At 41.6% G+C, this 14,439-nt stretch overlaps 1 protein-coding gene across 1 annotated transcript; it reads left to right on the top strand.

The window, feature by feature from the left end:
* The first annotated feature begins 8,101 nt into the window (after nucleotides 1–8,101).
* On the top strand, nucleotides 8,102–13,091 carry dlx4b (distal-less homeobox 4b). The gene is made up of 3 exons (XM_058621086.1): nucleotides 8,102–8,729; nucleotides 9,528–9,721; nucleotides 12,079–13,091. The coding sequence occupies exons 1-3, from the start codon at nucleotides 8,402–8,404 to the stop codon at nucleotides 12,331–12,333; spliced, it is 777 nt and encodes a 258-aa protein (XP_058477069.1). The 5' UTR covers nucleotides 8,102–8,401; the 3' UTR covers nucleotides 12,334–13,091.
* The last annotated feature ends 1,348 nt before the right edge of the window (nucleotides 13,092–14,439 follow it).

Below are 14,439 nucleotides of genomic sequence, written 5' to 3'. Positions count from 1 at the left end.
CGTGCACGCCTCTTTGTTTGGAAATTGATTCTCCGAGAGGGAACGGTGCCATTAATTCATTTATTTACTTCTGTGAATGGCGTCAGGACGCCGTAAATGGACATGCTCAGGACTGTTGAGCCTCTACTGGCAGGTTTACGGTCATTTAGACATAAATGTATTTTTATTGAACCCTTAATTTGAATAAATAAATAGTAATACACATTCACCCGTGCACAAATAGACCTAAAACACAACAAAAACAAGTCCAAGTGCCAGTGAGGAGGGCACTTTCCCTCTATGGTGCCGTGATTACATATACTGTATAAAGTCCAGGTTATTTAACAAGAACTCTTAGGCAGGAACATATATCTCTCAGCCTGAAGTGTCTGTTTAATGGCCTCGCTCTGCTCCGCCCCTACCTCGCTCTGCTCCGCCCCTACCTCGCTTACCTACTTAAGCCGGAACAGTCCTTCATGGCCCCTGAAAATCAGCTGATCAGCTGCTCTTGGTTTGCCGCACTTTACGTCACTTCCTGCCTTCTGAAGTGTTTTTGCTTCACACCTGAAATGTGTTTTAAGGCTGAACGATTTTGAATAAATATGTAAGTGCGATTATTTTTGGACAGGCAGTGTGATTGCGATATGATTTCGGACATCGGAGGGAATGGTCATCTTTACATCATTATCCTCATGTTCATTCAGGCCAAGACACGCAGTGAAACGCAGGCAGAAAACAAATAAAAGAGAATCCAGATTCAATTTACATGTTTGAAAAGTGTGTGTGGAAAGGAAAAGACTTTTACAAACTCAGACAAACAAACCTCTAGTTTGGGCTGTTTTCCTCAGGCAGAGGTGGAGACCAACACAGAGCAAAAAGGGAATAATGTTGCCTCCAAATAAATTCCAGAATTAGATATGTGTCGACACTTTAAGAAGCAGAATATGTATCGATTTAATCATTCAAGAATATTGTATTTTATTGTTTAAAAAATACATTTGTTGCACCGTGGTTTATTTGTTTGTGGGTGGGGCCTTAGGAAGCTGCCTGCTGATTGGCTACTAAAATATAATATTTTGTGCCTTCTATATGATTAAATTTATATTTTTTCTGCTTCTTAACGTGTTAATTGAAAATATTGACACAAATGTACAGTAATTCCATAATAATTGCTATATGTCGCATCATAGTAACTCTTTCTACGTCTATAAACCCCACAGTTCACCATTATTATTGCCTTGTATATAGACCTACATTAAATATTGATTATTAATTAGAAGATTGTCTTACTTTCTTTACTTTACAGTCACTGCTTCTGTTTTTGTTTTTTTTTAAAGCCGTGAATTCACCGAGGGCCAACTCGGACAGACGATACACAAACAGACATATCTTTCATATCAGCTAACTCTCTCAGAGTTCTCTCTCTCTCAGAGTTCTCTCTCTGAGTGACGCCGTCATACGATAGGCGGCGCGGTGCAGGCCCGGGTGCCGCGGCTCCATTGTGTCTCATTGTAGGTCACAATGGAACTCAACACTTGACGGAGTCGGGGCTTGTTGTCAGGAGTTGAACTTGATCCTTGTGAAGTTGTTCTCACCGAGGAGGGAGGGAGGGGCCTCTCTCGGCACGTCGGCTCTCTTTAAATCGGGCCAAATATGAATTCACTCAAAGAGTATTTGTGTATCATGGCGAAGCTACTGTAGGTGTTTGAACTTGTAGGTTTAGGAAATAAATCCCTATTTTAAGTATGAGAAAATGAGAAAGTTGGGCACCGTCTGAGCCGGAGAGCGGGTCCTCTTTTGTCCGCCCGGGCCATCGAGGGGCCCTGTCATCCCCGTCACCTCTGGCATTTCAAACTGACGCTCGCCTCGCACACTGTTGCCCTCCGGGCCACAAAAGGGGGGTTCACGTTACCCAGAGGGCCGGGTAACTTCAGATGGATAATCCTTGGACCTGGAGAACCTGTCTTTAACAGGACCTGCAGTCTCTAAGCTTGGCAACCCTTCTGTCATTGTGTGTGTGTGTGTGTGTGTGTGTGTTGACTGGCCGTGCATGTGCGACTCCCTCGGGGCAAATCATTGTCTGTTGCTTTACCTCTCGTATTGTTTTCTTGTCTAAACATCTGCAGCACATTAAACCTGTTGGCCCTTCTTGTGGGATTGTGGGAACCCTGAGTCGCTTTAATTGTTTCTGGACGAGATTTATTTCCTGCACACACACACAATCTCCACACTCTTCCTATAGTGCTGTATTTTAATGATATCTCCTTCAGTGCTAGTAAACACAGTTAGATAACAATCAAAACAATAAGCAGCCTTGTATAAAGTACCTTAAAGGTGATACTTGACTAAAGTATCTGGCCAGAAAATGACTGATAGAAGTTGAAGTCACTTTTTTATAATATTCCTTAAGTAACTTAAGTATCAAAAGTCATTTCCTGATATAAAATGTACTTTAGAAGTAAAAGTGTTAACAGTGGTAGGACGAGTTGTCGTTCAGATGGAAGGTTGTGGGTTCAATTCCTGGCCCATGTGTCCTTGAGCAAAGACACTTAATAAATACAGACCATTAGCAACTCTTCTTCTTCTTCTGATTTTATTTGGTAGTAACAAAGACAGTTAGAGGAAATGTAGTGGAGTAAAAGTTAAGTACAGATGTGTGAATCTTGGGAGTATTTGTACTTTTTTACATTGGATTTGTTGTCTTTTTTTTTTTTTTCGCCTGTACAGTCAGCGGCAGAATATGCTGGAAACTGTCAAAATAAAAGACAACGCACTTACGCGTTTTTGCCTTGTTAATAGAGTGGATGACATCATTGAAAGGTGACTGACTGGTAATGATCCGTTGCCTTCTGTGGAGTTGAAGCTTGTTCAGTTCGTAAAGTGCACATTAGTCTTGTCGTTCTTACATAAATGAATGTTACGTATCGTATCTTTAAAGCTGCAGTGCGTACATATGTATATATATATATATATACATACTACAGTACATATATATACACACTACAGTACTAGATAGCTAGGCTTAGTCGTTATTGTGTTAACTCTTGTGACAATGGTTTCAACAGACATTTGTTTGTATTTAAAATCCATGGCACAGCTTCTGATGTCAGCAGTGTTTGACCTCAGCTCAACTCTCTGTGCCTTCTCAGCCACCAGGCCTGGCAGGATTCTTGTCTTTTCCTCTCTCTCTCACACACACACGCACACACACACACACACACACACACACACACACACACACACACACACACACACACACACACACACACACACACACACACACACACACACACACAGAGAGAGAGAAAACTGTCTTGCTTTTTCAGACAGACACTCCTCCAGTCGCTGCCACCGTCTTGTTGCCCCCACTCATCCATGATGCCGGCTCCCAGCCTTTGTTTTTCTACCCCACCCTCCCCTGGGTACCGCGGGCGCTGAGATTTACAGTGGAAAAAATGTTGCTATATATTTTCCCCCCATGTTGAGCTCGCTGAGTGTGGAATGTGTGTTTGGGCAAGATTTTTTTATTTTTTTTTGCTTTTTGTGAGGAGTGTGAAAAAACAACAGAGCTGTAAACACTGAGGGTCCAGACCCAGACTGGCTTCTTTGTTCCAGATGTGCAGCATGGACTCGCGTGATCAGTGCAGCCATAGAAGCAGGCCTGTAACTCAATATACACTGCGACTACTGTCTCACTGCCTGTCCGTCAGCTGGGCACATAGACACGTCAGTGTGTGTGTGTGTGTGAATTGGTACCAAATGCGCATTTCAGCCGCAGCCATGCGCGATTGGAGACGTTTTGGGTTTTTTTACACAGAAAAACAAATCTCCACCATATATAATGTCGACATTTCACGCGCTTATCATTAAGCGTAAAAACATTCACTTTTCTTTCATTTTTTTATTATTTACATGCTGAGGTTTTTATTATTAAATTTAATTATGTATCAGTAAAAATAAAAAAAGTTTAGGTCCAACAGGGATGCTGTCGTCTTATTTCCTCAGTCTGGAAATAATTACATATTCAAAGCTCGCGCCGTGGAGATCACACACACAGTCCGACACTTCCCACGCAATTATGTTCACGTTGAGTCATTTTTTACTGTGGTTATTTGTTCGCATGTTTGGGATTTCTTTCTTTCTTTTTTTTTTACTTACCATTTTATATTCTTGGCCTTGTTTAGCGCCTGGTGCGTTTTTTTAACCTCCTATTAATTTCTTTCGATTTAATTTAGGTTTGTGATTAAATCCGTTTTACTTCCACTTAAATTCCCGCTAAAATTGTGCTCTTAAAACATAAATCGAATAAATCATAGAAATCGAGGCCCAGTGTTCCAAAAAACTATGACGTTTTTTGTTTTTGTTTTTCTTTTCCTTTCTTTTCTTTATTTTTTTGCAGAAAAAAGTTAAACTTTTCTTTTAAAAAACGAATTTTATATGTGTATGTATGTGTGTATATATATATATATATATATATATATATATAATTAAATAACGGAATTTAAATTTCTATACACACTATGTATTTCCTTTTTTTTATTACTGATCTATCAGGGGTTTCAAAAACAAACGTTGAAAAATGTATTTAGTTTAATTTCCAACAAATACTTAATCTATTTCAATCACCTTTTAAATCCATGCACTACCAATAAATAAACACTCATTTATTGCACATAAATTGCACTTTTTATACGAATCAAAATCACACCGTCAGAGGAAAATTCCACAAACAAGTGTGTCAACGTTCTATATCCGTTAATCTTTAAATCCCAAGACTTCACACAAGCGTAATCCTGATCAGGTAACACCAGTGAACTCTGTGGGCCCTCAGATGCTGCTGGCACACACACACACACACACACTCAGCAGCAGCAGCAGCAACAACATGGCTGCACTTGAGGAATGACACGCTGGCCGTGCAGATATGAGTGTTTCTGTGTGATGGCGCCTGGAGCAGAGATTAGGTCGATGATCCTCTGCACTGCTGGGCTCCTCCTCTGCCCCCCTACTCTTCCCCCGAGGCGGAGAACAGTCAGAGGGGAAAAACATCAGTCCTATTGTTGGCAGTGGCTTTTGTTGATGTGCTAGGAAAACAACTGCCTCGTACAGTGGTTGGTAGGTGTTGCAGGGGACACCTGCTTATGGGGGAACGCTCTGGCTCAAACTGAAAATGTCTGGTTTTCGTCCATGCTTTGTTTTTTTTTCCTGTGTCTCAGGAGAACGTTGTCCAAAAACACCACACCTCGCCTTTCACACCCATCACACTGCACTGTATGTGCTGCTGAGGAAGGACACATGGCTGCGTACTTGTGTCTTATTATTATTATTATTATTATTATTATTATGTGGTGAGCTGAACCTGATGTAATGCATGCTGGCGTCCCCGTCGGGGTCATGGACTGACGGAGCCTTGAGTGTCGGCCTCAGCTCGCTCCCCGGTTCACTTGTAAAACATGACGTGCCATGCAGTCGGCGGTGGGAAGATCACAGCCGAGGGAATGTGCTCTCTGGTTTGCATAAAGAATGCTGTCACTCTGCATCAGAGCCCAGGGAGAGAGACGGACGGTGTTGACGCACAGCACACCTATGTCAAACAAACACTAACCTGAGTCTGGACTTCAAACAGAGGGAGAGTGACTGTGTGCAGCAGCAGCAGCAGCAGCAGCAGCAGCAGCAGCATCATCATCATCATCATCCCTGTTGCGTGCATCAAGAGGAACACAACAGGGACCCATCCCTGTCCTATAACTGCAGGGCTCGTCTTTGTTCTCCACCAATTACACACACATAATTACAAGAAACCTCCTCTCCCTCTCTCGCTCTGTGTCTCCATCATGCACCACCATCATGCGTGTGCTCACTCACACCTTTGTACCTGACAGATATCACCACAACTGTACAGGGTTAGGGTTAGCTGCTTAAGTGCCCGTCCACCCCAGGACAGTGCAGTACGTTACGCCCATGGGCGTCTTTTGCCTTCAAAGGCTTACGTTGTTGCGTCTCCTCATCATCATCATCATCTTCATCATCATCATCAGGAAAGTGTGACTCTGCTGTGAGCTGAGGTCACAGAAGGACTCTAAATTACAGTTGCTTTACAAACACAGTCTGCACATCATCTCACATCTATTTATACTCATTTACAGACTATTTGTTTACTATCAACTCTATATTTTATCTATAAATGTTCTCAGGCATCCAGGTCATTGACCAAGGGTGTCCAACATAAGGCTCGTGGGCCAGAACCAGTTCCAGATGCCTGTAAATGGTGAAACTTTACAAGGCGTAATATTGTTGAAATTGCACTTGTTTTTCCCTCAAGAAATTTCAGTGGAAAATAAAATTAAAGGGAAACATTTTAAGTGGCTTGTTGCGGTTATTCGGCTGCGTGGGCCGACCCACTTGAGATCAAATTGTGCTGCGTGTGTGGCCGCTTGAGTTTGAAATTGGACTTATAGCGAGTATAGGGATGGGAATCGGTATCGGTCGATACTGGTCAAAATACGAAAAAAATGTAAATAAAAAAACAATTTGGCCGAGTCATGTTTAGGTTGTTTATTTCTTCTTTTTTGGGAGAACAATATTTGTTTCACACAGTTAAGAGAATGATGTCTTTGAAACGACTCGGCACAAATGATCATAAATGGTCTAAAATGATTGTATCGGGCTGATATTGGTATCGGTATCGGTTTGTGACATCGGTATCGGACACAAAAACACGTGGTATCGTCCCATCCCTAAAAGATTGCAAATGTATTTGGTGAGCCTTAATAGTGCACAGGATTGGCTCCATCTTTTATGACCCTTGTTTCATCCTTTTGTCCTGTGCTTGTTTTTATTTTTGACAAAATGTCAATTTTACTGTGATTCTAAATGCAACCCACATGCAAGCAGCTGCAGATATTACTACTACGAGTCTGTCCCACCACCAACAATGTTGCAGTAAATTCCCTAATAGATACAACAACTGTGGTGAGGATTTACAGCTCCAGGCCTTGTGTGTGTAAAAAATCAGAAACTTGTGGCCCACAGTCTGCAAGTGGCCTTCTTCATTTTATTCTATATCAGTGTGAGGGATATTATTATTTTCTTTCTTTTGTACTATGATAATAAGTTGTGGCTTTGTTCTGGAAGCTGTGCAGCCTCCAGCAAGGCCTGCACCGCTGCTGCTGAAACATGGAGGTCAACATAGAGATTTGAGATTAAATAAAACAGGATTCATTCTCTGATGAAATGCAGAGAATGGTGGCTGTTATTGTCTTAGAATCAGAATCAGAGTTTTATTTTCTCCTCAATCCCACACTGTTTTATGCAAGTTTTGCTGACTCTGCAGTCTGCACCACAATCCCACCCTCTTTTGGCAAGTCTGTCTTCCCGTTAATTCTACAAACTAAAGTCAAACATCCTTGCTGGGTGCAGAGCTTTGACTCCTCTCTTTGTGACCAGGTCATAGAAAATGTCAGGAATGATATTAGTGTGAAGGTATTTGGATTCCATGTTGTTTATGAATGCATTTGTTGTTATTGGCTCATTTATATATTGTGTTTGATGAGCAGTAGGTTGTCATCATAGAGTCACAGTTGTTGGCTGCTGCCACATCAATGTCCTCTCAAGACTCACTTTTCCTTTCATTTGTTGTCCGGCGAACAGAAGCAGAATTCAGGATTATTATCAGAATGATTTCTGTCATAATTAGACGTTTAAAAAACATGTTTTCATCCTTTAGAAATAAAAATATATCATTTAAATCCATGTTGAGGTGAATTGAATAAGAACCCTTTGTATCTTGGTAATCATAGGGCATTTCAAATATTTTACCTCTTCAAATGCGGCTATAATTTAACAATGATAATAATAATAATTTGGGGATTTATGTTGATGGATATTTCAGCATTGAACGAGCCCACACGTTATTTCTCTTGGGTCGTTTTCACGTCTATTTTAGGACACTATAAACAATACCACAATTGTGCCACAACTGTCTCAGAAGTAAATACCGACTGCTATTTATTTCATAATCTCACGCAGGAGGAGGCCCCTGCTGGCCGCAGAGCCGCATCCTGTATCACATAATGAAGTCAATGGTGGAGCTCCAGTGACAGCAGCTGCAGCTGAACACCAATCACAGAGCTCGCAGATGGAAAAGCAAGTTGAGTGTGTATGAGTGAGTGTGTGTGTGTGTGTGCAGGCAGAGCCGTGTCAGCTCCTCCACTGCTGCTGGAAAGAACCAAACCCTTTCGCTTTTTTAAGCCGACTTTCAGCCTCCTCCGCAGCCGCGAACATGCCCGCTGACGCGTCCTCCCACCGCGGCGAGCGCTTTTCGCGCTGGACATGAGCGTGGATTTGTTTTCCGAGCAAGGAACTCATGAAACACCTCAATCAGAGCGACGGGTTTATGGACTCGCGTACTGAGTATTAGCTAATGATGTCTATGGGTTTCATGCCTGACAGTCTGAATGCGTCAGATCCCTCCAAATCGGCCTTCCTCGAGTTCGGCCACGGACACGCGGCTCACCAGCAGCACTCCCCCGGACTCTCTCACATTTACCCCGTCCATGGCTTGCACGCTGCCGGTCACTCCCAGCACGAAACTCCTTTCCCCGGCAGCTCGTCCTATGGCCGCGCGCTGGGCTACGCCTACCCCGGCGCGGTGAACGCTCACGCCGCGTCCGCGTACTTGCCTTACCAGCACAACAATCACAGCAGCAACAGCAGCAGCGGCGGCGGCGGCGGCAGATTAGAGCTGACAGGTATGTGACACAGCCCAAGCCACTATTCTGAATAAATCGTCTTATTATGTAGCTGTGAAACTGTGATTTGCCATGAGCCTTGTGCGCAATTACGCACGAGTAGGCGCGCAATCTCCCTCATTTTTTCCCCAGTTAATAAAAAATAATTCACTTTTTCTAACATGCATTATTTTAGTCATGTATTATAGCTCACAGCACGTTGAAATTACAATATCTGAATGTTGTTATATATAAAAATAAACGTGTTACCGTGTATGTTTAATTAAATCGTGGAGATTCTCACTAACCTATGTCCAAACAAGGCCCACTCTGTTGCTTCCTCTTTACCACGCGTGTTATATAATGAAGGCAGACGGCGCCATTAATTTTATTGACCATAATTTTCTGTGGGTGAGTCCAATTATAGAGGCTGCAGCCAGAGTCTGTACCTCAGGAGCAAACTTTCATCCACAGTGTTGGTGCAGGGCTCCACTTAAGTGCATTTCAAGTACTCGACGTCGCTGCTGCAGTATAATTATGCCCTCGCATGCTTGTCAATAACATATAGTAAAATTATGCAGCTTGGTTTGGCTACATTTAGAGTAATTGGATGTATATCCAGGTCCATTCAGGGCCCTGCGAGTCACAAATCCTGTCTGGTCTGTGTTTGAGATTTTGTTTGCTTACCGTCTCAGGAGATAGACAGCTCTATTCAAAGTGTGACAACTGTGACGTGTGTGTTTGTCTTGATGTCTGTTAAGACGCCATCAATCAAAAAAACAATCCTCTTGTTTGTTTTGTTGTCCAAAACTCCCCAAGATCGCGAGAAGTCCACGGCGAGTGACAGCAGAGAAATTCGTCTCAATGGCAAGGGGAAGAAAATCCGGAAGCCCCGCACCATCTACTCCAGCCTGCAACTGCAGGCGCTGCACCAGCGCTTCCAGCAGACCCAGTACCTGGCCTTACCAGAGCGCGCAGACCTGGCGGCCAAACTGGGGCTCACCCAGACTCAGGTGGGCCTTTCAACTCAACCCCAAAAACCTCTGAGGGAATATGTGGAGAATCCACTATAACATGTGTATATATATATATATATATATATATATATATATATATATATATATATATACACTATAGGTCCATGTTAGTATGGATGATAATAATAATAATGAGGCGTTAATATTGGAGTCTAAGAGTAAATTATTTTGAATGCAGCACCAAGGGTTGGTTTTTATAAGCTAAAAGTTTATATTAAATGTAAAATTAAACGATGATAATTATTATTCAACATTATAGAGCATACATTCAACGAGAAACCTTTAACATGCTGTGGAACGCGACGCTTCTCCAATGAAAACCCGGACGGGTGTGATTTAAAGTCAATCCTTTAATGCAAACCTTATTTATGTTACATTTCCTTTGAGGTATGAGGGTTATTTTTTTCATTAATGTGCTACAAAGCGAGGGTTTATCACCTGTTTCATTATCATTATTTATCCCAAACCTCTACCTTTTTATAGCTTATAATTAATAATAATTAACAAATACACTTTTATAACTGCGGTCATGTCTCATTCACAAGTGGGATTGGAAATGGATATGCAACCACTGCGTTATAGAATAAGTAAATCAAGGATTCTTTGTTTTTACAAAAATAAGCAGCGAATATTGAAATATCGTCTATTTCAACAGCACAATCCATTGTTTTTAATCCATTTTCTAAGTTAGATGAATGCAAAGCTACCTTGTCTTTGTGCAAGTGTTTAATTTTATCTGTTGTTTATCTGTCCCCGTGGCCACGTCTCCATGGTAAAATAGATATTTTGACCTCAATGGCACCAACAAAGGTTAAATAAAAATAAATATAAAGTAAATGCATAAGGCAGAACAAGAAAAAGATGTCATGTGTGCAAAAGTCAAATTTAGGAGATTTTGTTTGTATATGCGCGCATGTTTGGAGACAGGTGCACGTGTCACTGTCAGATTAGCCTTCTCAAAGGGGACTCTCTCGCTCTCTCGCTCTCGCTGTCTCTCTGTCTCTCTCTCTCTGTCTCTCCCTGTCTCTCTCTCTCTCTCTCTCTCTGCAGAATAAGGGGGTAAACAAAGGAATATCCACTCTGTCATCTGAACACATTTTAATCCCCTCCACAGTCACCTCAACAATTAGCCTCAAATTATACGCAGCCTTTGGTGTTTTCGCCTCAGATGTTTGAGTGATTCAGTGGCTTCTTCTTTTTTTCCACACCATTGTTCTCATGTGAGGAGGGAAGAAGAAAAAAAATGAATCAGCAGATTTTTTTAGTGACCCACCACCGCGCTCTCACTTGGCTCTTGGCTCTTGTGTCGCTGTGTCGAGTTCCTTTTATTATTTCACAATAAGCCTCTCCGTCTCGGCTTGTTGCTGTCACACTCACGCATCATTTGGCTCATAAAAACAATCATGGGAGAAGCTTGAGCTGGAGTTTTTTGAAGGGATTACAAGCGGCACTGAGCCGTGAGGCAGCAGCGTGGACGACAGTGCGCCAGCACGGAGAGAAAGATAAAGAGTGTTCACAGTGGCGTGAAGAGACATATCAGGGGCTAACGTACAGAATAATGGGCACCCTCTTTAGTCATAGTGCTAATATTCATTCATAAGTCTACACTCAAGGAGATTTCACAAAAATACTCCCACAAATTTACAATTAAAATGCCATTTTGGAGCATATTATTGCAAAAATTACAAAGTGAAATTATATTAATTTTAATTGTATATATTGTTTTGGTTTTTTTGTATTTTTATCAGCATGTTTTTAAAAAAAAAGTAAAATGGCATATTTTGAGTTTTGATGTGAACTGAAGGTTGGAACAGTTCCCCAACACTTGTAATATAAAATAAGTATAACTAAATTTCACACACTCCAGTTTAACTTAAAATTCTAATTAGGGTTGTAAATAAACACTGTAAAACGTGCTAATTGAAACCCTTTTTAGAGTTAAAAAGAGTTGTTTTTGGCACCATTCCACTACATGTAAATAGTAAGAAAAGGAATTAAATGGAAAACTTTTACATGAGTTTATTTGGTCCAAATGGGAAATTTGATTTAAATGCACTTTATAGTGTAAAATCGAGACGTTCAGATGAATAAAAATGTCACGCAAGGAGAACAACAGGGCTGGTGCAACCTTGGGTCTATTTGTGCAACATATTCACTCCACTCCCATTTTTGAAATGTGTGCTAATAAAAGCCACCCGCAATATTATGGGAGTTTAGATACAGACAAACTGGATGTACTTTATCCCATCAGAAATAAACGTTTCACCTTCTCAAGTTCTGATTCATATTTTTTCATTTATTTATTTTTTATTCTTTTTTTTTTTTCTCTACAGGTGAAAATATGGTTTCAGAATAAACGCTCCAAGTATAAAAAGATCATGAAGCACGGCAGCGGCTCAGAGGGCGAACACCTCCACAGCACCAGCTCCATCTCCCCGTGCTCGCCGGGCCTGCCTCAGCTCTGGGAGGTGTCCATGGCGAACAAAGGCGCCTCCATGCACCCAAACACTTACATGAACAGTTTTGGCCACTGGTATCCGAACCACCATGCTCACCAGGACGCGATGCCCAGGCCTCAGATGATGTGAGTGGACAGTTTCTGCCCAGGCCTCCTCCTCCTCCTCCTCCTCCTCCTGAGCTCCATTTAAACGTGTGTTTTATAGGACGTGTCCTTGTCCACTGTGTTCCGTGTGAATAATGTCACTGCAGAATATTACCAGGCATTAAATGCTTCTCTCTCTCTCTGGGATCATCATCATGTCACTGAAATGTGGATTTATTCTCGGTTTCTATTCAGAGACCTGGTTTGGACTCGTGGGTCCTGGTCTCTGCTTTGACTTTCACGGTTCTGCACGCGAGCGTTATTCAAATACATAGCTGTCGGGGTGACGTTTATTTGAATTTTTTTTATGATTGATATCTTGCTCGGCACGTTTGTTTGGGTAGCCACATCATCCGTGAAATGTTTTCACGCTGTCAAATATTTAAAAAAGCCAAACCCGCGATTGTCTTATCCAACAGACTGTGAACGAGCACACGTCTGATCACAGGAATCTGGATTAATAACAAACGAGCGCGTAACTGTAAGGTCATGAAAACCGGCTTTCGTATCACGCGTTCCTCATAAGCATATTAATAATGATACACTCATATAACGACAAACTTCAAATTAAAGCGTCAAATAAAGGGAAAAGAAATGTGACGATTTGGCAACTTTACGCACAGTGACTGTCACGTTTGAGCTCCAAAAAAACGGACTTCTATCATTATTAATATTATTATGATTGTTATTATTATTATTAATATTATTTCAACATCCTTTACTTTATTCCTCTGCTTTCTCTCTCTCTCTAAAAAAAAGAGGGGACATTTTCTCTGAAATCGGCAGCATTTCCCCCCCAAAATCTTCGTCCTCCTCAAACTGACAGTAAAATGGCAAACGGCTGCGTCATCCTCTGCCATAAAGTGCGCCTGATTTACATTCTGGCGCGTGCTGTATGTACACTGTTTAAACACGCAACAGCGCCTCATTTATTCCTTATCTTCCTCTTTCTTTCTTTTTTTATATCCTTCTCCATCATCGCTACTTTTGTCTCCACTGTCATGTCAAACATTACAATTTGTCTGATGTCATACTCAGGGATTAGAAAAGCAAATAACTATATATATATATATATATATATACACACACACAGTACATGCAGTTTTTTGGGATTAACATGTATTAAACAAATCATAATAATAATAATAGAGCGTGTTTCCATTGCCAAGTGTTTTTTCATTCACAAAAACCTGATCACACTGAGGTAAATGAACACATGGTGTTTTTTTAAGATTTTAATGACGGCAAAGCAAACACACTTAAGCACATTAATGTAAACCTTTCTCTCAGTCATGCAGTCTTACCTCAGCCCAGAGGAAAAAAAAGTGCAGCCTTGTTTCCATGGAGAACAAAAGCCACACCAGTGATCCTCCAAGTTTCTCACTTAAGGACAAGCATTGTGTGCCATTAGCATCCCCTCCTGTATATACATGTACATGTACATGCTCCTCTTCCTTGATGATGCTGTGCCTTGTTAAACATGCAGGGAAGAAGAAGAAGAAGAAGAAGAGGCAAGTCGTTGCTGGAATAGTTTGACGGGGCATCAGGGAAAATTACAGGCAATTTCACATCTCCCACATTGGAATAATGGCTCGTGGATTTTGCACAGACAATAGTGGGGGCCAATTATCACGCGGGCACATTGAGGAGAAAGTGACAGAGACAGCCTAAGAGCAGGGAAGCGTTGAAGGGTAAATGAGCGACGAAGGCTCGAGTGTGACTGTGTATCAGTGCCTCGGTGTTATCAGATGAGAGAGGTGTCTGATGGGTTTTAATTGCAGGATAGCAGCGAGGCGGGCGACAGCGGCTTGTTATTAAATCCCCGCGTTGCTTTGAATGGAGCAAGTGGCAAAGCAAGGTCTCTGGGGGTGATTATTGTTATTAGCCCGAGTGATCCGACGTCTCAGGTTAATTGTGAGCAACATCCCTGTTAGAGAGTGAACATGATTCATGTGAAAAGAAAGAGCCTGACTGAGTTTAGGGTGATTCACACACACACACACACACACACACACACACACTCACACACACACACTCCAGAGGGATTGAATACACTTTGGCACACACACACACAGGTTTTTTTTTTTTAATT

The sequence above is a fragment of the Solea solea genome, chromosome 21 (assembly GCF_958295425.1).
Source record: "Solea solea chromosome 21, fSolSol10.1, whole genome shotgun sequence".
Classification (NCBI taxonomy): domain Eukaryota; kingdom Metazoa; phylum Chordata; class Actinopteri; order Pleuronectiformes; family Soleidae; genus Solea; species Solea solea.
This window is presented reverse-complemented; position numbering and strand designations above follow the sequence as displayed.